The sequence below is a fragment of the Cucurbita pepo genome, chromosome 3 (assembly GCF_057944985.1).
Source record: "Cucurbita pepo subsp. pepo isolate OVF chromosome 3, ASM5794498v1, whole genome shotgun sequence".
Lineage (NCBI taxonomy): Eukaryota > Viridiplantae > Streptophyta > Magnoliopsida > Cucurbitales > Cucurbitaceae > Cucurbita > Cucurbita pepo.
This window is the reverse complement of record NC_141800.1, coordinates 1,484,842-1,508,533: the sequence shown is the minus strand read 5'-3', so window position 1 is coordinate 1,508,533 and position 23,692 is coordinate 1,484,842. Positions and strand designations below refer to the sequence as shown.

Below are 23,692 nucleotides of genomic sequence, written 5' to 3'. Positions count from 1 at the left end.
TTGGGCTTTCCCTTTCGAGCTTCCCCTCGAGGCTTTAAAACGCGTCTGCTAGAAGGAGGTTTCCACACCCTTATCAATGGTGGTTTTGTTCTCCTCCCAACCAATGTGGTACATCACAATCCAGCCCACTTCGGGGTGCAGTGTCCTCGCTGTGATGTCCCACATTTGTTGGGGATGAAAACAAACCACAATTTATAAGAGTGTGGAAACCTTTCCTTAGTAGACACGTTTTAAAGCTTTAAGGGGAAGTCTAAAAAGGACAATATCTGCTAGCGGTGGATCTGGGTCGTTACAACTCGATACATTCGATTAAGTGACCTAATTGCGAGTTTAGTAGCTCAACTTTTGAGTTCACGAGAAACAATGATATTTGAGAGGTGAACAGGTCCAACAGGGAACAGCCGCATATCCTCCACAATGTGTCGGAGATATCGCTGCCCTACATACACGCAAAGATGGAATTCCCTTTGTGAACCAACTTCCTACTTACTTTCATTTCACAGTTTATTTAAAACACATCAATCAATCAATCCAAACGCGGAATTCAAGCACACAGAGGAAGATGACGACGACGATTTGGTCTGACTTCCCAATCCAAACCTAAAAAAAAACAATACAAATTTCAATGTAAAAGAAAGAAGAAGAAAGATCTGAGCTTTGTGTCATAACTTCAACCACAAGTTTCACAAAACCCCAAATGAAAACAAAATTTTCAAATGTGGGAGAGAATTTTAATACCTTATTTTTACCAAAAACAAAAACAAAAACAAAAACAGTGGAACAAACTGATCCACAATTGCCTTATTTTTTCCTTTAATGTAATCATAAAAAGTTGAACACAAAACTTTTATTTTTAATTCATCTTTTTTAAAAATGGTAAGCATCTTGGTTTGGAGGGCGTCGGAAAGCAACCTCGTTCACACACCCAACACATCATGGTCAAACGAAACCCATGGTTAATATCTATTTAATTTAGTATTGTTAACCCCAAAGTCTTATTTGGACAAATATTTAATATTGGGCACGAGACAGATATCCCCTAGCTTTTCTCTTGTAAAAAAATCCCCATTCAATTACTTAATTTAGTTCTCATTAAATGAATTAAAATTTTATAATATCAAATGGATGTTGATGTTAAGATTATATATTTATGAAATATATACGGTTTGGTTTGATGTATGGATATTGTTGTGACATCCAGAATTAAAAAAATGAAATTATTAATTTAATAACTAAGTTGTTTCCACCACTTTTACAAGTTATTGCTTTCATTATCACTTATTATATTCCTATTGTTGACTTATTCATTTTATGGAAAACCCTTTAACCATATAATACCGACATATAACATGAATTAATCCCATTTTCGTAGTTTGATTAATGATAAAATTAATCCAAAAAGTTTAATCAAATATTTAACGAGGGAATGTAAGTTTTAAAAAATATTTTGACCAAGGTGGGACCCAAAGATGTTGTCGATGTGTCAAATTTCTATTTGCTCTTAATTTAAGGGTCCACGCGCAGTAGATTACGTATACACATTCGTAATCCATAGCCCAAAATGAAAATAATGTAAAAATTATTTTTTTTAAAAAAAAAAAAAAATTCCTGTTTCCACACTATTTAAAACAACAACAACTCGGTTTCCATTTCGGAAAAGAACAAAAGGTATTTCTTTAAACTTTTTGGTTTTCTATTTAAATAAAATAAACAGAAATTAAAAAAAGAAAAAGAAAATAGTGGTTTGGGGAGAGAGTTTTTTGGTGGCTATATAAACAAATACTCACTTTCATTTCATTCTCAAACCTCTTATTCTTTTTCTTGTTGTTGTTGTTGTTCTTCAAGGAGATCAATCATTTTGTAAACAGAAATTTAGCGATTCAAAAATGGAAGGGACACAGTCGAGGTTCAAGAGGATTTGTGTGTTTTGTGGAAGCAGTTCTGGGAAGAAGCCTACCTACCAATCTGCTGCTGTGGAGCTTGGCCAAGAACTGGTATTTTTCTCACAATCCATGATCTGGGTTTTCATTTTCATGCATTTTAATCATTCATTGTTGCATTTTTTTCAAAACCCATTTCGAAAAATTCCATCTTTTTTGTTTCCCAAGTATTGTATTTTGACTTTGGGAACCAAATCAACCTTAATTTGACATAAAGTCATTCTCTCAATATTCCTATTTGTTAAGACAAATCAAGCTTTTTCTTTTATCTCTTTACCTTTTCAAAAAGTCCTCTCTTTCCATTTTCATATCACAACTCATCCACTTGAGGTTTTTGAAGTTTGAATTTGAACTCATCATCTTCAACCTCGAGGGAGAGGGAGAGGGAGAGAAAGAGAAAGACAGTGAGATTTGAGCTGTAACCTGCCTGTCAGTTGAGCAGCCTTCTTGCATGATCTCAACATGTTTTAATTATCAAATTCATATAATTTAAGGGTTTGTATAAATATTAGCAACTGGGAAACCAAACGTGCTTGCTTGACATGATGAGAGCTTGTATGAGCGTTCTTCACATCACACACCCTTCTATGCCCCATTTTCCCCATTATTATTCAAATTAATGGGTCATTTCATTTCCCAATTCCTCATTTCTTGGTTAAAAAATTCAAAATTTCCCTTTTTTTTTGTTGTTATTGTTGTTGTTTAATGATGATTCAACTGCAACGCGTGTTGATTGATGTGTTTGAATTTTTAATGTTTGAAGGTGGAGAGAAGCATTGATCTTGTTTATGGAGGTGGGAGCGTGGGATTGATGGGTCTTGTTTCTCAGGCTGTTCATGATGGCGGGCGCCATGTTCTAGGGTTTCTTTCTCTTTCCCTCTTTTATAAATAAATTTCTTTATAATTTCCCCCTCTTCTTCTTCAATTTAAGATGATTACATTATGACCTTTACTTTGCTTCTCAAACCAACTTAACTTAATTAGCTTTGGTGTACTTTTTCAAAAACCTTTTCTTTTTTACCTTTTCCATTCTATTTGTAATAAAGAATGGGTAAAACAAGGCAGCAGTCAAAAAGCAGTTCCTCTTTCAGACCAATTAATTTACAGCCAAGTTCTTGTCTGTAAAAAGATGGGGACTTGTCAACAATCCCACTCCAAACCCAAACATTTGGGGTTCGAATGTCTATTGGATTTATGTTGTCCCCTCATGTTCTTGCTCTACGATATGAAAGGCCGACAGTTTTATTTCATTATTATTTGTAGTCCACCGAGGAATTTATGGCTTTTGAATTCCAACACTACTTTCAATGTCAAATGATTGTTAGTAACCTCGGTGTTTTTTTTTTTTTTTTTTTTGACTGTTTTGCAGAGTAATTCCAAGGACCCTAATGACTGTAGAGGTACATAAACAAAGAAGTTTGCATTTGAAGCATATTCCCTTTGCTATGGATGAATGTTTACTGAATTTATAAATCTTGATATGTTTAGATAACTGGTGAGAGTGTTGGAGAAGTTAAACCCGTGTCGGATATGCACCAACGGAAGGCCGAGATGGCTCGACAAGCCGATGCTTTCATTGCTTTACCTGGTACTACTCATTCCTTGATTGTTCCATATGAATAGCACAGAGATTTTGGGCATACAATTAGTGTTAATAAGCTTATTTTGTGCATAAAAATTGAAACTTGCAGGAGGATATGGGACGCTTGAAGAGCTTCTTGAAGTTATTACATGGGCACAACTTGGAATCCATCGCAAGCCTGTGAGTACTAAAACAATCTTCACTTTTTTTGTATCCATTTTTATGTGTTTAGGCTACAATGGCAGACAAGTCAAACATTTGGTCTCATCTAGAGATGACATTTCGTGTTAAAGCCATAATGATTCATATATTAAAAAAAAAGTTGCATTGTCTTTGTTTGAAAATGTTGAAATCATAATGATGGCCCTTTCACATGAGATCCATGTGTTCTGGTTTGGCCTTCCATTTTATAATTCCATGATTACTAACCATATGGTTTCCCATGTCTGTTGGAAAGAACCCACCAAAAAAGATCCCATTTTTCAACACCCTTTTGCTTGACAAACAAGTAAAGAATCCCTTTTATCCAAACCAAAATTTAGTTGGTCGACTATAGGCATCGGTCGGGTACTTGAGATGAGTCAATATGAGTTCGTTCGAGTCAACCCAACCCAACCCTTAAACCTAATTCGTCGGACAATGACTGACAAACCCTTGAAATAGAGAATCAAAACATGTGAGTGATACTCCAAACTCACATGGGGAAGATTTGGAGCTTAAAAGATTTCCCTTCAAAATTCCCCAATTATAACACAATAATGAAATTGGTGGTCAAACAAATCTCTTTGATTTTTTAAGAACACAATTAATTATAAAAAGAAAATGAATAAAATTTGCAGGTGGGACTGTTGAATGTGGATGGATATTACAATTCGTTGCTGAGTTTCATTGATAAGGCAGTTGATGAAGGCTTTGTGTCGCCAACCGCACGTCGTATTATTGTGTCTGCCCCAACTGCCAAGGCCTTAGTCAGACAACTTGAGGTACTTTTATTTATTTATATTATTATTATTATTATTATTATTATTTTAATTACTTTTTAAGGGCAGTGTGTCTCTGATTCAAAGGCTAACTTCACAGTTAAGGGCAGTCCCTACACTTTCCCATTCCTACGGAAATGGGCAGTGTCCCACTTGACTTGTTTAATTAAATTAAATATAATAATCTCTGGGTCTTAATTGCGTTTCGAGGCTTTAATTATTCTCTAATTACCTCAACTGGTACACGATAATTTAACTAATTACAAACCGGCCCCTGGAGAATGGGGAATTTTTGGCCTTTTTTTTTCTTTCTTTTTTAATTAATTAATTACGGCAGGAATACGTACCGGAGTACGACGAGATAACGTCACAGTTGGTGTGGGAAGATGTTGACAGGAGAAGTTACGTGGCCGAATCAGAGATCGCCACGTAATTCATGAAAAAAGCAAGGTCAAAGTGGCGTTACTTGGGTATATAAATATAAATATTATAAAAACCGTTATATATCTTTATGAGCGAAGCATGCCATCTTCGCATTGCAACTTCCAACACAGGGAACTATCCTTTTTCTTTTTTTCTTTTTTTCTTTTTTTTTTTTTGGTTGTGGGCAATTTGGCCATTTATGTATACTTGTTGGAAGTGAAAAGAAATGAAAAGAAATTGGAAACAAAAAGGCTTTTTTTTCTTTTTTCTTTCCAATTATTAATATTGTTTAGAAAATGGTTATTTAAAAAAAAAAAAAAAAAAAAAAAAAAAAAAGGAAGAAAATGAAAAAAAAAATGGTATGGGTTTGACTATTTTGAATAGGTGTGGTGGGCATGTGAGGCACATGTTTAATGATTAATGTCCTAATTTTGTATTAGTTGCATGATTAGATCATTGTGTGTTTAAGCAATCAAAACAAATATCAACTTGTGTTAAGTCATATGCTTTCCCCATAAAACAAGCTATGAAGAACAATAAAATTTGTATGTGGGTGGGTTCATACCAATATGGCAGCTACTCAGTTTCTGGGTGATTAAAAGCTTGCAGGACTATCATCCAATTGACTCTCATCTTCTATTTCAACCTCCAAAATCTCCTGCATCAACACCACTCTTATAACTAACTATTCATATACAAAACTGTTTACCCAAAATCAATCGATCCAAATCTAAACAAAACACTAGATTTTAATCAAACATAGACTCTAGTATTCTTTGTTAATCAGTTAAAAATGTAGAGACAGAGAAAGAGAGACTTACAGGAATTCTCTGCTTCAAATAATTGCCCACCCGAGCTACAACTGTGGAACGTTTATGCCAAAATCGACCTTTAAGACTAATCTTCACAAATGGTCCATCTAATTCCGCCAATTCCACCACTCCTGAGTCACTTTCTTCTCTCAATTTATCGGAACTTCAATATCGAAAACTTGTAGTGTGGCAGAAATTTGCAAACCTGTAATGCCGACGGAGGCGTCGAAGATCTGTGCGAGCTCCGCACGAGCGTCACCCAGTGCCTGTCTCACGTTATCCTCCGTCAGATCCAGAGGCCGATTATCTGGAACTGCCGTTGCCGAAACTACGAGTTTCGGTCTCCGCGATTCGAGCGGCGGCAGCGTCTGCGTCAGCGTCGGTGTCCTGAATCTCAATCGCCAACTGTACGAAATTGGAGGAGTTGAAGTGAAGAAGGTGGCGGGTACTGACGATGGCGACGGTGATAAGGCGATGTTGTGGCGGAGAAATTGCAACTGTGGCCACATCGTGATTCTGAGGATGAGGGTTCGGTTTGTCCTGCAACTTGTGGCTCAGATTCGAAAGTGCGCCCGTCTGCGACTTTCATTGATTTAAGAACGGACACAAGTTTTACCGCTGTGATTCCGAGGAAGATTAGAGAAAAGAAATGTGAATTTTTCACTACAAAATGATGCAAAGTGTAAAGGGTTTTCTTTTTTGTTATTTCAGAACAAAAGATCATACATTTGAAAATTACGATTAGCCAATTTTTCATATAATATTTTTCATTTGAGTCAAAATAGAACAAGGTCGATGTTCAATTTCATGTCATATTCATTCAAATTGTCAAATTGTTCATTAGAACTGAAGATTTAGTTGGGGTTTCAGAACGATTCAAGTAATTCAAGGTTCGACCACAAATTTGGACAGTAGAAAAGCAAGGGCGTGAGAAAGCATTGATGCCATTGCTAATGCCTAGAAGAGCCTATCAATTTATTGCTGCTCCATTCATCTACGGATGAGAAATATGAACACTCTATATCCAATGACATGACTCACGCCTCGTTATCCAATATGTTCCACAACCGGCATACCAAAAAATTTAAATAACTAAAATGGCAATGGCTTTGCACCAGACTCAGACTCGGACTTAATTAAGCAATAGCAGAAAAGTACTCTTTGCTACCCTTGGGGTCTGGCTTCATCGACTTCTCCCCAGGCTTCCATCCAGCAGGGCACACTTCATCTGGGTTCTCCTGCACGTACTGCAAGGCCTGCAACAACACCAAAGAGAAGGAAATTATACACAGGATATGAGATCAAGAACCCTTGATATCACTCAAAAGCCAAAAACAATAGTTGGCCTAGAGGATGAACTGAATTTCAGTCTCCTTTCGTTGCAAATTCAAGTCCGAATGGGTATAGAGAGGAAGAAGTGGATTTGAGAAGACAATTACTTGGAGAGTTCTCTTCGTCTCGTCAACGCTCCGACCAATAGCAAGATTGTTTATTGTGGAGTGCTGGATAATTCCTTCCTTGTCAATAATGAAAAGGCCTCTCAGTGCGATTCCCTATTCATTAAAATGTTGCGGGACAGAGGTTAGATGAGCAATTACAACGATGTCATTTCTATACATCTATTGCAGAGGTAAACTCAAATAATGCGCACAAAATTGATAATTCATATGAAATATTAGGATAATCTCGTACCTGATCTGGGATCAGCACACCAAAAGATTTTGAAATTGATTTAGTGACATCAGAAACCAGTGGATACTGAAGATCACCAAGGCCACCAGACTTTCTATCAGTTTGGACCCAAGCAAGATGTGAGAACTGCAAAAAGGATTCTGTTAGTATCATCACACTTCACAATCCTCGATTCACCACTGAAAATAACTGTCTCGTTTTGAGGAATAGAAGCAGAATTCCACCAACACAAAAGACTTCTTCTAAAAAATATCACTGTTGAACAAGAGAAGCAAGTAGAGATACTCACAACACTGTCAACAGAAACACCCAAAATTTCAGTGTTTAGCTGCTTAAATTCTTCATACCGGTCACTGAAAGCAGTAATTTCTACAAAATAGAAAGTAAAAGAAACTTAGGTTCAAAGCAATTAAAAACAGTATTTACTGTACTTCAATTTGGCATAGTTTAGTGTAACAAACCTGTGGGACAAACAAACGTAAAGTCCAATGGGTAGAAAAAGAGAATCACATATTTCTTCCCAATGTACTCGGAAAGTTTAACCTGAATAGTAATACTTCAGATAAAATAAGAAGAAAATGCAAACCGGCCAGTAAACATAGAACTATGATGATAATGTAAAACAAATCAGGGGTCCAAATATTCTGGATTAGAAGTATTGTATACAGCAGGAAAATTCTTTATCGACTTCATGATTGACATGGCAATTACAACCCTAAACACTTGAAAGATCACATGAAAACTGTTCTTGGCAGTTTATTGAACTGTATATTCCTCTCAGATACCCCAATATGAAAAATAAGTACCCTTGAAATTTGCGCATAATCTTGAACCATGACTTTTATAGGCTTACTTTAATTCTGATTTTAAAAAACCATTGCATTTAATGTATCCAAAACCAAAGCCATTGAAAAGTACCTTGATAAATTCCTGATCAAAAACCGCCTCTGCCTCAAAATCTGGTGCTATGTTTCCAACCAATGGGAGTTCACTCTGTAAAGGTAAATAATGAAACATAAAGTAAGAAGTGGAACCCCCAAAAGTAAATACTTCACATAGTCCCATTTTGAGTAAAAAGAAGCTGATTTCTGCCTTGCACGAGCAAGCATCGTGAGTTGCAAATAACCAAATACGCAAAATGTAGAATAACAAAATCTCCGCGTAATTCAAGCATATAAAATACAAATGTGTTAAAAAGTGAAAATTTTTCCTCTAAACACTTCTAAGAAAAATAGCAATGAAGTACTCCAAAAACACCTAAAAATGAACTGGTTCTACTGGTTCTAGATATGCTTTTTAAAATTTACATTGCCTATCATAGCCAAACACTATGAGTATTTTAAATAAACACTTTTTATCCGTCCAAAAGTGATTCAATCTCGAACTCACTCTCGCATGACTGCAGCAATAATTTGAAAACATGAAAAAACTAAATGAACATAACGAAAACAGAGAACTTTTCAGAAAAGTGTATTTCAAAAGGCTACATTTGGGGGGAATCATAATGGGAATAAGTTCGACTTACAAAATTTTGACGTAATGCAAAAATAATACAAAAAGAAAAGGCTAATTCTTCCTCATCTGCCAACACTCAAATATGTATGAGTAACATGTAAATGCTCCATTGATAATTTTCTATAGAAAACCTAATCAGCCGGTCCTTACATAACTAGTCAAAACAATCCATCGCAATAGAAAAAAAAGGAAAAAAAAAAAAAAAGGAGCAGTGAGAGAGGTATCACTTACAGAAGCCCGGACAGCAAAGCTCCGTCTGGAACGAGCGCCACGGGTGGAGGAGAATGAACGAGGAGCAGAAGACTGGAAGGATTTTCGAAGGCCGACGAAAGATTTGGGAAGTGCTAGGGTTCGGGAGAAAGAGGCGGAAGCAATGGGAGCAGTGGACTTGGTCGGAAAGGCGGAAGGATTGGAGGAGATAAGGGCAGAGGAAGCGGCGGAGCAAGCCATGAGGGAGGATGAAAAAGGGGGAATCTGCAGCACAAAGTCAGTCTGAGGCGCAGAAATGGAGAGTAGGGGATAACTTTAACCGCTAAACCTCCACACGCTTGTGGGGGCAAACTCTGGGAATATCTGCTGTTCTACCGTCCAGAGGATAGAGAAGACAAAGGGTAATATGGTAATTGCGTATCTACATTTGGGCTTACTTGGATACTACTGTTGCTAGGCCCATTTATAAGCTCGTGGATCTTAGGCCCATATCCCAATTTCTCTAATTCATTAAACTATTTTCTATTTTTAAATTACAATAAAATTGATAACAAAAAGGAGGATAAGTATGTTGCGAATAAAAAGAGAATAAATTGAATATAAAAAAGATGGACAAAAGGGTCACGGAATAAAGTATAAGAATGGGGAATCATTTAGGCATATTAGAAAATATTTCCATTTGGCATCTAAAAATCAAGGGGGGTGAATGTAATTTGCTCAAGAAAATAATTATTATCTGGAAAGTGGCTTAGCAATTTAATGTTTTGAATCGTTCTCTTTGAATCTAACATGAATCATTCATATTATCAAGACCTTATCACAATAACATGTTTAGAAAATAATTAAATTTTGATTACTGTGTTTGGACTTTTCACATATACGTTATTATCAATGAAGTTTTGAAGTTCAGGAACCGATCCTCCGGGCTGAATTAGTAACCAGATTTTAAGAGTAAATGTAGTGGGGATGTTGGAAAGGGACAATTTGGGAATTGGGATGGGATCCATGAGTCATAGAAGGAGTGGCATTCGGAGAGCCACAGAGAAAAGAATCCCAAAATTAAAGCAAGGCAGCTGGGGAATGGGATCATTCATAGACATCGTTGGTTAGGGCCACAAAATGAAATGACTTTGTTTTCCATTCCACAGTCACAACCCAGGCATGCCCCCATGGGTCCATTTTCTACACACTAACCACGTTTTTTTTAATGCAAATTTGTTATTGTGAGATCGTGGAAACCTCTCCTTAGAATATGTGTTTTAAAACCTTAAAGGGATCTCTTTAACGGAAACCATAAAGAGGACAATATTTGGTGGGTTTGGGTGGTTACATATTAATGTTATTAATAGCCTAAACTCACTGCTAGTAGATATTGTCCTACTTGGCTCGTTAGGTACCGTCATCAGTCTCACAATTTTAATACACGTCTACTAGAGAGAGATTTCCACACTATTATAAAAAATATTTCATTCTTTTCTTCCATCGATGTGAGATTTATAATGTTTAACTTCCTGAGTCTTTTAAAAATTAATAATGCAAAAGGAATTTAATAGATTCATCTTCTATAATTTAACATAATTACAAATGACCCCTTTATATAATGAAATACATTGATATGACATCTGATTCAAAAGTCAAAAAAAAAAAAAAAAAAAAAAAAAAAAAAAAATTATTGTTTAATTATAGCATTGAATATGAAGTATGCTTTCATTAATGTCACCCTATCATATTCACATACAATCAAGTTAAACCACATAATTTTTGTGTTGAAAATTTCAACATTGAAAGAGACCGGAGTGTGTGAATTTGTTTGATGTAAAGAGAAGAGATGAATAAATCAATATTATGAAGGGGGTTCGTTTAGAAGATTAAGAATAATTCAATGGCTAATTAGATTTTAAATTAAAGGGGGAAAGAAATAATATTTTGTTGGGAATTTGAAAATAATAATTAATGTTGTGAGCTTATTGGGAATTTGAAAAATAATATTTTGTTTCTGCCCTTTTTGAGAATTTAAAAGAAAAAGTATGAGGCGCTGGTGTTAAAAGAATAATAAACGATTGAGACAATTTATTTATTTTATTTATAGTGCAATAATTGATGCTTCTATTCCTAATGCAATTACGCGCCACCCACCCAGAATCACATAATAACTATGTCTCTTTCTTCTTCTCCTGCTTCTCTCCCAGTTTCCACCTAAATTAAATTCATCTCTCTCTCTCTCTCTCTCTCTGTTTCCGCCGCCATGGACCAGACCTCCACTCTAAAACCAGACCCACCGCTGCCCAATCTCCGTCGCAGAAACTCGATCACGGTGCCCGTCGTCGTGCCATCTAAGCTAAACCTTCTCGCCGCCACCAAGTCCTCCCGGGGTGTAGCGTCATCGCCGCCGCTACCGTTGGCTTTCGAGCTCGTCCCAATAAAATCCTCCTCCCCCTCTTCACCCTCCCTTGCTTACACTTCCCTCAGAGACATTTTGCCCTCGGCTACCGCTGTCTACTCCCCTACCGCCGCCTCTGCAGCAAATTCCGGCTATGAGATCTCGATCCGCAACCGCCTTGTGAAGCAGGCGGCGTGGGCCTATCTTCAGCCCATGGCCTCCTCCCCGAGCTCCTCTGGACCCCACCTCCTCCACCGTATCTGGCTTAGATTTTCAGCTTGGCTCAGCTTCGTCAACCTGCCCATAATTTCCAGTGTAACCAACGCTTTTAATCGAATATTTCGCGTTGTTGGGGTCAGTTTTGTCTAATAATGGTGATCGGGGGAAATACAAATCAGCTCCTCTTTGACTGAAATCAGTCATCTGTTTCTATTCTATGCTGTGTATTGATGATTATACACACATACACCTCTATGACTGTAGTCGAAGAAAAAGAAACAAAAAAAATAAAATAAAAAGGTATGTAAATATTTGAAGAAAAATTCCAAAATGAATCTATCCTTTGTCTTCCTTTGGTTGGGGACAGGGTTTGCAGTTTTTTCTTTTCCTGTACAGTTTTGTTTGGCAACTTCTAATGGGTCGTTTTCGATCCTCTGAATCGAGCCTGGTTGTGATTTTGATCTCTATAAAAATAGTTTGTTTGGTCGTGGAGGGGAAATTGCACATCAAATTCCTCCGCCGTGGTTGTGGAACGCCGACGACTGGAACGGAGCAGAGTAGGGGGACTTGGAAACCACTTCCTGGCCTTACTTCTGTCCGAGTCTTTGCTCTGCCTTGGAGCTTTCCGGAAGAATGAAGGCAGGTCGTTAGGAGGTGGAGGTGGCGGCGCGCTTGAATGTTGATGGTGCTCGTTCCTCTGCAAAATGTAAATTTATATCTCTAATTAAATGGGTATAGATATGCTCTTGCCGGGTTCAATTCCTGGTAAGGTTTTTGTAAATGTCTAAAGGCAATGGAAAGATGAGTGCTGTTTCGTTCTATTTTGCTGCTAAAACTAAGAGGGCTGTTTTCCTTTCCCTCAAGGAGGAGGATTAGAACGTTACCCTGGCTTGTGGGGTTGCTGCAGGCTTAGAGGCCATGTAATTAATAACTTGGACGATAGCAGATTGGCTCAACTCAGTGCAGTTTCTCCAGTAGAACAAGGCCAAATCCCAGGCCTTAACTCTCCAATCCACCATCTTCTGTTCAATATCTATCTCGTGATTATCAACCAAGGGCCGCAGCAAAGTGTGGAACACATAGCCTGTTCCCTGCATTGTTTTAGCCGTCCCCATTAACAAACAGTACAGCTTTGCCCACCTTTAAGATAGTTGTGTTCAAATTAGAACTAACTACTTTACGCTACTCATAGATTAGGTGCTCTGGATATGTCCTGTGTTTTACATCTTAACCTAAAGCTACTCCCAGAATAATTCACTCATTTTTCTTACCTTGGTCTTTGGATACCACAAATAGATAAACAGAGCCAGCTTCAGTTCTCCATACATGGGCATCCTTCACAAAGGTTTTGGAACATAAATTTTGAGCGCAGGTGAAATGATGAAAAATGCGACACAGTTCAAATTCCTCAAGGAAAAAGTGAGAAAAGAAAAGAAAAGAAAAGACGGCTACACATACCATGCGACTAAAGTGTCAGCAATCCTCTCAACAACCGTTAAAATGGCTACAATGATCCTGAAATCAATTAAATAAATAGGAATTCAATTTGAAAGTAATATAATCAATGACAAAGTGGAGTGAAAGCTACTCAAATTCTTGTTCAAAGCAGACAAAGGCGAAGGCCAAAGCCAAAGCAACAAAGAGCGTCGAGAAAACCCTTTCCACTTTTATTCCAAAACACAAAAATCTAAGGCAATCATCATTCATCACAGTTGCACCATGTAAATCAACGATAATAAGAAGGATTGGAACGTAATTTGAGAAATAAATTCTTGATTATTAGGAGAAATAAAACTAGGCAACACTGCAGATCAGGACAGAAATCATCAACCATTCCACCAAATGGAAGTGTAAAAATGGATTCGTTGTTACCAAAATTGACACCAGAATTGAAGCTCTCGGATATGAATCCGGCTCTGCACAACCGTTTTGTAGCATTGAAACGCTGGATATGCATAGCCGAACAGCATCCTACATTGATCATCCTTTGTCAATCACTAAATTCACCTCAGAATATTAAAAAAGAGAACCGAAGAAACCAAGAACTTACAGAAGGCATCGAACCATTATTTCTCCCAACATTGTGAATCGCTAACTCACTACACAACCCAATCAATACACAAATAATTCCCGCCAAATTTCACCTGAAACAGAGTTCAACAACAGAGCACCGTACATTCAATAAAAACTCAATCCCACGAAAATCGACTCAAAATCCAATATCCAGAGTCCCAACACCGTAACCAGTAAATAAACAAGATTAAACAAAGGAAAAGGTAGAAATGAGTTACCGTATCGGGGAAGAAAATAATAAACTCCGCCAGTTCAGTTCCGAATCCCCAAAATTAGTTACAGCAGACACTACCGGCAGAAGTCACATTGAGCGAATATTGTCCGATCAGAAAGCAAAGCAGAGGAAGACAAGGAGGAAGAGCGAAAGTGGAGTTTGAAGGCTTGGGAGAAAGGATTTGAGATGGCGTGAAGGAAATGGAGATTGCGAGAAAGAGAAGATATAGTTATGGTGTTTTCAGAGAGAGAAAGGATTTCTTGCGACGGACGTCTTCGCCGATCTCTTGCACGCGATTCAGTCAGAGGCGAGATCGGATTTTCTCGGGATTCTTCTTTAACAAAACAAGTTTAGTCCTACAAGGCATTGGGAGGGTATTCTGGTAATTTTCGTTCTTCCATTTTTATTATTTTTTAAACACATTATTCCTTTTAAATTTTAATTGATAGACTTCTATTAATAAATTTAATAATATTTTATAAGTAAAAATATAATTAAAAATGTGATATTTCAATATTACAATATCGTTTTTGATATATATATATATATATATATATATATATATATATATGAATAAAATAATGAAATTGTGTGAAAAATTAGGCAGAAATGAGGACGGATCTTTGTGCTCCTCATATTGAATTTTGTTTGTTTTTATGCAAATATCTTAAATTTTTAGTTTTGACCAATATCTTAATCCATTTAAAATATATATAGGGGAAAATGAAATTTGAATCAAATGAATTTAAATGCATAAGTTATTTGAATTAATTTGAATTAGTCATGTGATTTTATTATAAAATTACATTTGTGACAACTTAAGGAATTGAATATTGATATAGACTTTAAGTATTGGGTCTAGAAGTGAGAATAAATAAAAGACCTTGTATAGTTCAGAGTTAACATGATTTGAAAAAAGAAAAAAATCCCGATTTTCATTTTCAGTCAATGATTCGGGAGATGTTATCTTGATTTATAAACACGAACGACCAAGTTCACTTCAGCTTCTTGGAAAAAGGCGTAGGAGCTAAGGGACTAGGGCGAGAAGCGATGTAGTTAACAACTCGGAGCAATGCAGATTGGCTCAACTCGGTGCAATTGTTCCAGTAGAAAATGGCCAAATCCCAAGCCTTTATTCTCAAATCCAACAGCATCTTTTCAATATCCTTGTCATTTTTATCAACCAAAGGCCTCAACAACGTGTCGAACACATACCCAGATCCCTGCATTGTTTTTTTATTTCGTTATTTCACAAACAAACAAGCATCAAAGGGATTAAATTGAAGCTTGTTGTTACCATAGTCTTTGGATACCACAAGTAGATAAACAGAGCCAGCTTCAATTCTCCATACATGGGGAACCATCCCACAAAAGCATCAGCAATCCTCTCAACAACAGTTAGAATAGCCACAACGATCCTGCATCACCACATTTCAGTGATTCTAACCCCAAATAACCTTTCAATTATTGAATTAACATGAATTGGTCGAGTCTTTGTTACCAAAATTTACACCAATATCGAAGCTGCTCGACTTGAATTGGCGCCATCACCACCGCTTTGTAGCACTGAAACGCTGGATATGCATACCCAAACAGCAGCCTGCAATTCAAAATTAATCATTAACTTCAAGTTCATAGACAAACACAAAAAGGAGAGAAATCGAATAACTCACAGAAGGGATCGAGCTAGAAAATCACCCAACATGTTGTGTGTTTTTATTTTGAATTCAAGAACAGAGATTTGAGAAAGGATTTGTAATAAGATGAATCAAAACGAAAAATAAATACAGGTTTTATAAGAGACGATTTTCTTGCCCATGATTCAGTCAAACCATGTATAATTAATGAAAAATCAACCAAACCTTGTTTATTGTATCGTTGTTATTATAATAATAAGAATAATAAAATATGAGATTAGAAATGGATAAAATTTGAGTAATTTGGTGGTCATTTTTCGTGCATTTCCATGTTTCTTCAATATTCAAACGTAACCAAATTGAAATAGTCATATGAGTGTATTTTAAATTTGAATATGTCAATTTCATAAACCGGAAGAAATTGGTTTATGATCATATACTATTTATCATACACGTAACGTGGGTCCATCCAACAAAACTAAATATTATTTTTATTTTTATTTTTATTTTATATATTTATATTTATATTTAAAGACCTACAACCCAAACTTACCACTGATCTAATGCAATTATGCAAGGGTGTGTATTTATTTATTTAAAGAAAAAAAAAAAGTTGATTCCCTCCCACTTGAATTTTTTTAAGGGAAAACCACCGTGTGGTTTCTCACGTGTCTCAAAAGCTGTTTTGGTTTTGGTGTGCAAATCTAATCCAATAGTTTACTAATGCACTTGTGACTCTTGATTCTTTTTCTTTCTTTAAACATTCATATATTTAATTCTTCAATTCTTATAAAAAAAAATATTTATAGTTTTTCAATTTAATCCTTAATAATTTTAAATAATCAACTTTGATCTCCTCCGTCGTTTAGATGGTGCCTGCGATGGGACAGATGCAACTCTCCTTAATTGGTTTGGGTGGCGTAGTCCATTGCGAAAGTCCTCCCTTTTTTTAACCTATTTTTGTAGTGTTGGGTGGGACCAAGAAAAAAAAAGGACTATGCATGATACTTCTTGACCATGTCTCCTGAAGGACCATTAAACAAGTTACTCATGAATGGTGCTAGGTTAGACAAGCCAATAACTCAAACGCCTTCGATCTGTTTATGAGACGAAAAGTTCATTAAGATTTTTCGGTACAAAATTTCCTTATTGTGAGCCCTCGTGACATTGGGTTAACAATTTTTTTTTTTTCTAAAAAAAAGAATTATTTTCACGAATTTGGTTAAACAATGATTGAACGCATTGGTTGGCGTTGGAATTATTGAACTATGAATTGGTGGGATTGTTAGCAAAAGGACAAGCACTCCCCTCACGGACCATACAACTTTGTGCCAATTATTATTTTTATCTTTTTAATTTCTAATCTCCACAATTATTAAATAAACAATAGAAATACTATTTATTTCTAAAAACAACAAATATAGAATATACACATTTTTTCTCTTTTTTCTTACTTTATCAAACAAAATTAATTAATATTAATATTAGGCATTGGGAACCATAATTAATTCTGAATTGGAAGGTTGTATTCCTTTAGAACCGCTTAAAATTTCAATGCCTAATATTAATTAAAACACTCTTAATTATAATATTTACAAAATAAATAAATAAATAAATCATATTGTTTCTTAATTAAATAAACAAAAATAATTAAATTTTGGATCCGACAACGTCATCATATCGTGTAGGACCCACCAGTCGTAGCTCACGTTCTACTTCTGGATTTATATATTACACCTCAGAACAATCCGCTCCGCCTCACTTTCTCCTCCTCCGCCCACAATGGCCGCCGTCAAAAAAAAGCTTCTCCTCAATACCATCTCCGTCGACATTGGCTGCAGCAGTTGCCGAAAGCGCAAATCCATCCTCTCACAGATCTTCCGTTCCAAGCCCAAGTCCCGAACCCCAAACTCCGACCGCCGCCTCTTCCGGTCGCCATCGAGCTTGTCGGAGAAGAAGCTGAGCGATGTAGACATGGCCTACAGCCCTGAGATAGTTGGAGGCGGGTTCTGGAAGATCGGCAGCGCCAGCGTGGCGGTGGAAAAGGATTCTAATGTTCCGTATGTGGATTTCCGACATTCGATGCTGCAAATGATTTTGGAGAACGAAATTTACAGTCAGGAAGGTCTTCGAGAGCTTCTTAGCTGTTTTCTTCATCTCAATTCCCCTTGCAACCATGGGATTATAATTCGAGCTTTTGCCGAGATCTGGGATGGTGTATTCTCTGCCAGAGCAGCGGCGCCCACGGCGGCGCTTGCTAAACAGAGACGCCCTGTCCGGTCACGCGCCTTCTAACCCACGCCTCATCATCATGCTTTCTCATTGGTCGATCAGTTTAGTTTAGTTTAGTTTTTTTTTTTTTTCTTTTTCTTTTTTTGTTCGGTTAATTTTCAGAAAATCGGTTCATTTTTGGGATGTCGACGGAGTAGGCGGGAAGATGTAACTATTGTTTTTTTTTTTTTTTTTTTTTGTCTTTTTAATATCTCTGTCTTTTCTTTCATTTTTCATTTAGCCAACTTTAATAACATTTTAAAATAAACAACTTCAATCAATAGTCCAACAAAAAACTTAATTTAATTTGGACTAAGTTCGGCCATTCTAGTATCTATATCCATAGTGTAACGGTCCAAACCTATAACGACCCAGATCCACGGCGGGAAGATATTGTCCTTTTTTTTTTACTTTCCCTGTGATTCCCCTTAAGGCTTTAAAACGCGACTGGTAGAGGAAGGTTTGTACACCCATATAAAGGGTGTTTTGTTCTCATCTCCAATCAATGTAGGACATCACAAAACCATTGCTAGCAGATATTAACTTCTGTGGACTTTCTCTTGCAAATTTATACTCAAGGTTTTTAAAACGTATTTGTTAGGAAAAGACTTGTACATTTTTATAAAAAAAATGTTTCTGTTTCGCCCGGTGTCTATCCTTTCGAGGCCTAATATTTTTGTTGGTGTTGGATGAAAGTCCTACGTCGGCTAATTTAGGGAATAATCATAGGTTTATAACGAATGAATACTATCTCCATTGGTACAGGGCTTTTTGAGAAAGTCCAAAGCAAAGCCACGAAAATTTATGTTTAAAGTGGACAATATCATACTATTGTGGAGATCCGTACACACGGTTGAATGTGAAAAAACAAAAAAGAGATGATGAATGGGGGGAGGGTGAAGACAAAGTTGAGTGAAGAAGAGGACAATGCTTAGATGAAGAAAATAAAAGGGTCAGAAGTGTGAGGCAAAGGAATGAATGGCTTCCATTTGTATGCCAAACTGTACTCTGCTTTTTCAATCATAGCATAGCAACTTATTTTATTCACTTTTTTCAAAACTTTTGATTGTTCCCACCATGATTAGAGAAGGCATTCTATAGTTGCATAGGCTCCAAAGCTATGAACTCCAATGTCCACATTTGTGATCACGCGGTGAAGCTTGACATCATTTGAAAGCCATGTATGAGTAGGTGCAGAAATTGAGATGCAGAAACATAAATACGAGTAGTGAAAGAGTGAGCGGGCAGTAGGCAGTGAGACATGAATGATAGGGCAGAGAGAGTTGAAGGAGATTCAGAGATAACATTGGAAAATGTAGAAATTGAAGCCTCCATAGCCACAGCTAGCTGGACATCACTGCCTCTGTGGCATGCATTTAACTCACTGCTTCCCTTCCTCAGTACTTAATAATGCTTGCCCCCACCCCCCCCCCCCCCCCCCCCCCCTCCTCATCATTTTACGTCCACTCTTTGTTTAGTATCATAGACAAACATTTGTCACTCAAATGTCTGACGATAAATAACCAAACATATCTTTAAAACATTTGTCCGTACGACGTCTTATCGGCCCACTTTGTGTACACTTTTCAGCCCATGTGTTTCATCAAATGGGCTTGATTGGGGAATAATCGTGTAGGCCCAGTACGTATTCTTCAAGCCCATCTTTTTCTTTTTTCTTTTTTGCTGCTCATGGAATTAAAGGACTTATGCTCAAAGTTGACAATAACATATTATTATTATTATTATATGTCATAAGAAGAATTATACTATACAAGAAATGGAAGCTTAGCATACGAAAAAATGTTTAATTACTAGCGGTAAAAGTATATCCCGTAACTATAGGTAAATTAAGCTACGCCACCTTGCTCTTATCCTATAAACAAGTAGTTTTGATTTGGAAATAAGTTGAACAAAAGACGTATGACTTCAAGTGAGGACCTCTCTTTTCTTCCCATGCTTCAAGCGTGATCAAAGCTTTTTGTCTACCCTATTCGCGTTCTTGATTCCACGACAAGAACTTCATCACAACTTTATCATGTCGTTTCTCTTTCTCAAAACTATCTTTCTTACTATGCCTTTTTTCTGCTTTTCTTTCCAAAGGGCTTACGAGATATTACATCAAAGGCTTGAATTAACAAGAGAAGCTATCGAGAAAGTATCAACCAATAGACATGGAGTACATTCATATGTTTTTTTAGTTGTAAAGGCAATTCTTTCCTGCGTTACACGTGTGTAGCGGTTAGAAAGTGTTATATAATTGGATGCATGTGAATTTGAAATTGGGAATTGGAGGGAAATATATATAAAGGATAGGATAAGGAAGATGAAATGATTCGATTTTATGGGCGAAAGAGCAGACGGCATTAAATGCAACACAAAAACAAAAGAAAAGTTGGAAAATGTAAAGACACAGAGACACACACACACACACACACACACAGAGGCTTCTACGCTGTTTGGTCACAATCCTTCACTACAACCAATAATAATAATAATAATAGTATATTAATATATATGGATTCCTTTTCTTTCCTGTTCTTCACTAATTATCATATTAACACTCATGATTACAACAAAATCAAAATCATTTTGTTTTGAAGTGTGGATTTCGATAAGATTAAACATCAAACCCCACGTTAATTAATTAATTATATAAGATAATTAAATTTCCTAAGCTCTTTTTAAAAAATTTAAAGATATTTATGGATAAAAAGACAGGAACTTTTTTTTTAATATTTTTTTTACCCATCTTACAATTTTCCATTTTTTTATAATAAAAAAAATCAATATTTTAATTTTGATTTCAAATTAATTATTTATAGCCAATTAAAAAATTTGAAATCTGAATTCATGGTCGTATTGAAAACTATAGATTTTTGTTCTATCCTACTCATGGGACCATTTTATTTTTTCAATTTTAATCTTCAAATTTTCGTTTAAATTAATTACAGGGTGTTAACATGAAAATAGCCTATAAATTAAAAGGATAAAATTCAAAATTCAAAATTTTAAATGATCATAGCTATTTAAAAAATAAGTATAATTTCATCTGACAAAAAATAAACCCAATCTATAGTATATATAATATAAATAGGGTCTACTGAAACTGCGAAATTGATAACGACCTTCCAATTAAAAAAAAAATCAATGGCTCTGATTGTTCAGCGCTATATACCTGAGAACTTTAACCTCTTCAATCCTCCACGTGTAAGGCATCCAATGGTGCATTAATCACTCATACTTTATTATACCATGAGGCGTGTTGCAGTGGATCAAGCACCTAACCTTAAAATAAATGAAATTTAATAATGAAGAAGAGTTGGTCGTTTTTATAGATTTGAGGGTATCAGATTGCATTAATGACAGAATGCCGTTAAAGGGAAATATCAGTTTTTATAAAAATAAAAAATAAAAAAATCACTTTAAAAGAAAAAAAATAATAATTTGGCCACATTTATTTTTTGAAGAATAATTCGACCTAATTTGACCTTACCTCGTATTCAATCAATTATTAACAATAATGTTTCAAATATAATTCTAACATAGTGTTATTCATAAATAATGTTTCCATATCAAAAATTGTGAAAAATAAAAAAAGAAAAATAATCAAAGTTCTATGCCTATTTTATTTCATTTTTGTGTTACATTTTAACGAAGATTAGTATGACTAATATTTTAAAAATATTAAAATCGTCCTAGTTCAAAAGTGAAACACCAAAAGTTTATTTTATGAATCAAGGATTTTCAAGTTCTAAAGAAAAAATATTTTTATAAATTATTTTGATTTGTCCACGTGCAAATTAGTTCTATTTTAGTTCCTAAAATTTTAAAATATTTATACTATTATGGTCTTGAAAACTTTAAAATGGGAATTTTATTTCAATATTAACAAATCAAATAAGTTGAAAGTAACATAAAATAGAAAAAAAGAACCTAAATATTTATTAAAAAATTAACTAAAATAAAATGAGATTCAAACATAAATTTTGTATCCGCTAATATTATAACACGTGGAAGAAAATAATTTGTATTTACATTCTAAAAAAACGATTAAACATTTAAAAAAAAATTGAAAATTAAAAGAAAACATGATGATGATGATGTTCATCTAACGATGTGATCTCCTCAATCTCCATGGATGATGATACACAAGGTAAAAATGAAGAAGAAGAAGAAATTGATGAAGAAGATGAAGAAGCCGCCGCCGCCGCCGCCATTGCAAGAGAGACAAGCAAATCAAGAAAAGCTCCAATTATAAATCCATGGTTGTTTTTGCCATTAACACTCAAATACCAACTCAAAAGCTCCTCTAAGCTCTTCCAATCCCTCAGCCCATATGCCTCCACCATTTCCTCCATTGATTTCCTAAAATCCCAAAACGGATCATCGGAATCCATTGATACCACCGTCGTCCCTTCCTTCAATGGCGGCGGTACCGCCGCCTTCTTCTCCTCTTTTAAAATCGACCTTGATTTTCCGGCGGGCTCGAAGAGGAGCCTCTCCGTCGACCTGAGGCCTCGAATCATTCTCTCAATTGGGTCACCGCCGGAGCACTCAGACGCCGTCGAGAAACTGCCGGAGGACTCGGAGGAGAGTGTGAAAAAGGAATCCGAGGATTCTGTTGCGGTGGCGGCGGCGGCGGTGGTTGTCCGGAAAGAGAGGGTTCTTGGCTGCCGACATGACGGCCAGGGCCAAGCCGACTTGTCGTTGTGGTGGAGTCCTGAGGATTTGAAGAGAGATGGGAGCTTCATCATCATCATCATCTTCTTCTTCTTCTTCTTTGTTAACATCTTCTCTGAAACTGATTTGGGTTTGTTTTCAAATTTGTTTTGGAGATTCAAAATGGGAGCTTTCTGAATCGGACATTAATGGCGGCTGAGAGATTTTGAAGAGGCAGATGGGAAATGGAGGAGGAAGGTGAACTATAAAAGCAGGGCTATTTAAGATTCTCTTAAATGAGTACAAACTAAATCTAATAAATTCCACCTCTGAATTATTTATTAATATTAATTAAATATCACTAATAATACATTTTAAAAAGTTCAAAGTTTATATCTTTTTATTTCAATATTTCTATATATAAGTAGAGAATTTGATATTTAAATTTTTATAAATTTAAGTTTCTAATTTAGCTTTAAAAATGTATTAATTTCAAATCTTCATTAATAAACTTAATTGCTTATTACTAAATTAATTAGCTTAAACAAAGTTTTTAACCATAACTTGATAAGAACATAAATGATAATTGCTAAAATCCAAACAATTAACGTTGGCAATAAACAAAAGCCATTAAATATTTTGACGTAGTGCACACAAAATTTTATGAAAAGACAAAAAGATAACAAAAGAAAATTTTATGTCATAGCTTAAGTACAAAATAAATTCAAAACTTTTGGATTTTCTATTTTTTTTTTTGAAAATTTTTGGCTTTGAGGAGTTGAGAGAGAATGATGTGACAACAATGTGCTCGTGTTTGAATTTTGAAATCAATTTCAAAAAAATTGTCATAATAGTGTTGTTTTTACTATTCATATTTGAGCTATATTCATTTAATCTATTTTGATATTCTAATTACAATACAGTGCAAAAATAAGTAAATGGGTTTGTTGATATAAAATCAGAGTGAAACATCGTAATAAGCGCATGCAGCGACCATACACATGTCACAAAAAACTGTTGGAGACAAGTAAGTTAGGTAATGGCAATTTTTGAAAGTTGAATATTGTTTATAATTACTTAAAAAT

General features: G+C 35.6%; 7 protein-coding genes and 1 pseudogene across 8 annotated transcripts; 3 read left to right on the top strand and 5 right to left on the bottom strand.

Moving 5' to 3' along the window:
- Positions 1-1,810: 1,810 nt before the first annotated feature.
- Positions 1,811-5,175, top strand: LOC111791154 (cytokinin riboside 5'-monophosphate phosphoribohydrolase LOG7). The gene is made up of 7 exons (XM_023672392.2): positions 1,811-1,994; positions 2,704-2,801; positions 3,310-3,340; positions 3,429-3,528; positions 3,632-3,702; positions 4,362-4,505; positions 4,840-5,175. The coding sequence occupies exons 1-7, from the start codon at positions 1,887-1,889 to the stop codon at positions 4,933-4,935; spliced, it is 648 nt and encodes a 215-aa protein (XP_023528160.1). The 5' UTR covers positions 1,811-1,886; the 3' UTR covers positions 4,936-5,175.
- A 239-nt stretch (positions 5,176-5,414) lies between these two features.
- LOC111791863 (uncharacterized) lies at positions 5,415-6,289 on the bottom strand. The gene is made up of 3 exons (XM_023673362.2): positions 5,943-6,289; positions 5,747-5,868; positions 5,415-5,583 (listed from the first exon to the last, which is right to left on the bottom strand). The coding sequence occupies exons 1-3, from the start codon at positions 6,244-6,246 to the stop codon at positions 5,521-5,523; spliced, it is 489 nt and encodes a 162-aa protein (XP_023529130.2). The 5' UTR covers positions 6,247-6,289; the 3' UTR covers positions 5,415-5,520.
- Positions 6,290-6,665: 376 nt separating this feature from the next.
- LOC111791641 (2-Cys peroxiredoxin BAS1, chloroplastic) lies at positions 6,666-9,507 on the bottom strand. Its single transcript, XM_087122146.1, has 7 exons — positions 9,176-9,507; positions 8,348-8,422; positions 7,891-7,972; positions 7,719-7,798; positions 7,430-7,555; positions 7,177-7,290; positions 6,666-6,993 (listed from the first exon to the last, which is right to left on the bottom strand). Exons 1-7 carry the CDS (start codon positions 9,392-9,394, stop codon positions 6,874-6,876), a joined length of 816 nt encoding a protein of 271 aa, XP_086978272.1. The 5' UTR covers positions 9,395-9,507; the 3' UTR covers positions 6,666-6,873.
- A 1,707-nt stretch (positions 9,508-11,214) lies between these two features.
- Positions 11,215-14,353, bottom strand: LOC111789916 (putative HVA22-like protein g). 2 transcript variants are annotated; one of them, XM_087121972.1, is made up of 7 exons: positions 14,045-14,353; positions 13,804-13,852; positions 13,626-13,724; positions 13,212-13,268; positions 13,025-13,088; positions 12,638-12,844; positions 11,215-12,450 (listed from the first exon to the last, which is right to left on the bottom strand). In XM_087121972.1, exons 2-7 carry the CDS (start codon positions 13,833-13,835, stop codon positions 12,166-12,168), a joined length of 744 nt encoding a protein of 247 aa, XP_086978098.1. In that variant the 5' UTR covers positions 13,836-13,852; positions 14,045-14,353; the 3' UTR covers positions 11,215-12,165. The 2 variants fall into 2 exon arrangements, with proteins under 2 accessions (XP_086978098.1, XP_023526405.2); XM_023670637.2 differs by having other exon boundaries at positions 13,804-13,897; positions 14,045-14,352.
- LOC111789917 (uncharacterized) lies at positions 11,400-12,132 on the top strand. Its single transcript, XM_023670638.2, has one exon. The coding sequence runs from the start codon at positions 11,400-11,402 to the stop codon at positions 11,901-11,903; it is 504 nt and encodes a 167-aa protein (XP_023526406.2). The 3' UTR covers positions 11,904-12,132.
- A 682-nt stretch (positions 14,354-15,035) lies between the features above and the next one.
- Positions 15,036-15,789, bottom strand: LOC111791640 (HVA22-like protein i). Its single transcript, XM_023673047.2, has 4 exons — positions 15,714-15,789; positions 15,542-15,640; positions 15,338-15,458; positions 15,036-15,263 (listed from the first exon to the last, which is right to left on the bottom strand). Exons 1-4 carry the CDS (start codon positions 15,743-15,745, stop codon positions 15,036-15,038), a joined length of 480 nt encoding a protein of 159 aa, XP_023528815.2. The 5' UTR covers positions 15,746-15,789.
- Positions 15,790-17,424: 1,635 nt separating this feature from the next.
- Positions 17,425-18,144, top strand: LOC111791369 (transcription repressor OFP6 pseudogene; annotated as a pseudogene).
- A 3,854-nt stretch (positions 18,145-21,998) lies between these two features.
- On the bottom strand, positions 21,999-22,878 carry LOC111791347 (transcription repressor OFP13-like). The gene has a single exon (XM_023672635.2). It carries the CDS (start codon positions 22,736-22,738, stop codon positions 22,025-22,027), a length of 714 nt encoding a protein of 237 aa, XP_023528403.2. The 5' UTR covers positions 22,739-22,878; the 3' UTR covers positions 21,999-22,024.
- Between the last annotated feature and the right edge of the window lie 814 nt (positions 22,879-23,692).

Coding starts and splice junctions, on each gene's coding strand:
- LOC111789917 (XM_023670638.2), top strand. CDS start 11,400: ATGGACCAGACCTCCACTCTAAAACCAGACCCACCGCTGCCCAATCTC.
- LOC111791641 (XM_087122146.1), bottom strand. CDS start 9,394: ATGGCTTGCTCCGCCGCTTCCTCTGCCCTTATCTCCTCCAATCCTTCC. Junction 8,423..9,175: donor GCTTTGCTGTCCGGGCTTCT/GTAAGTGATACC, acceptor TTACCTTTACAG/AGTGAACTCCCATTGGTTGG. Junction 7,799..7,890: donor TACGTTTGTTTGTCCCACAG/GTTTGTTACACT, acceptor TCTATTTTGTAG/AAATTACTGCTTTCAGTGAC.
- LOC111791863 (XM_023673362.2), bottom strand. CDS start 6,246: ATGTGGCCACAGTTGCAATTTCTCCGCCACAACATCGCCTTATCACCG. Junction 5,869..5,942: donor CGCCTCCGTCGGCATTACAG/GTTTGCAAATTT, acceptor AAAGTGACTCAG/GAGTGGTGGAATTGGCGGAA. Junction 5,584..5,746: donor ATTTGAAGCAGAGAATTCCT/GTAAGTCTCTCT, acceptor GTGTTGATGCAG/GAGATTTTGGAGGTTGAAAT.
- LOC111789916 (XM_087121972.1), bottom strand. CDS start 13,835: ATGTTGGGAGAAATAATGGTTCGATGCCTTCT. Junction 13,725..13,803: donor ATAATGGTTCGATGCCTTCT/GTAAGTTCTTGG, acceptor TGATCAATGTAG/GATGCTGTTCGGCTATGCAT. Junction 12,845..13,024: donor TGTGGTATCCAAAGACCAAG/GTAAGAAAAATG, acceptor AAAACAATGCAG/GGAACAGGCTATGTGTTCCA.
- LOC111791347 (XM_023672635.2), bottom strand. CDS start 22,738: ATGTTAACAAAGAAGAAGAAGAAGAAGATGATGATGATGATGAAGCTC.
- LOC111791640 (XM_023673047.2), bottom strand. CDS start 15,745: ATGTTGGGTGATTTTCTAGCTCGATCCCTTCT. Junction 15,641..15,713: donor TTTCTAGCTCGATCCCTTCT/GTGAGTTATTCG, acceptor TTTGAATTGCAG/GCTGCTGTTTGGGTATGCAT. Junction 15,459..15,541: donor CGATATTGGTGTAAATTTTG/GTAACAAAGACT, acceptor GTGGTGATGCAG/GATCGTTGTGGCTATTCTAA.
- LOC111791154 (XM_023672392.2), top strand. CDS start 1,887: ATGGAAGGGACACAGTCGAGGTTCAAGAGGATTTGTGTGTTTTGTGGA. Junction 1,995..2,703: donor TGGAGCTTGGCCAAGAACTG/GTATTTTTCTCA, acceptor TAATGTTTGAAG/GTGGAGAGAAGCATTGATCT. Junction 2,802..3,309: donor GGCGGGCGCCATGTTCTAGG/GTTTCTTTCTCT, acceptor ACTGTTTTGCAG/AGTAATTCCAAGGACCCTAA.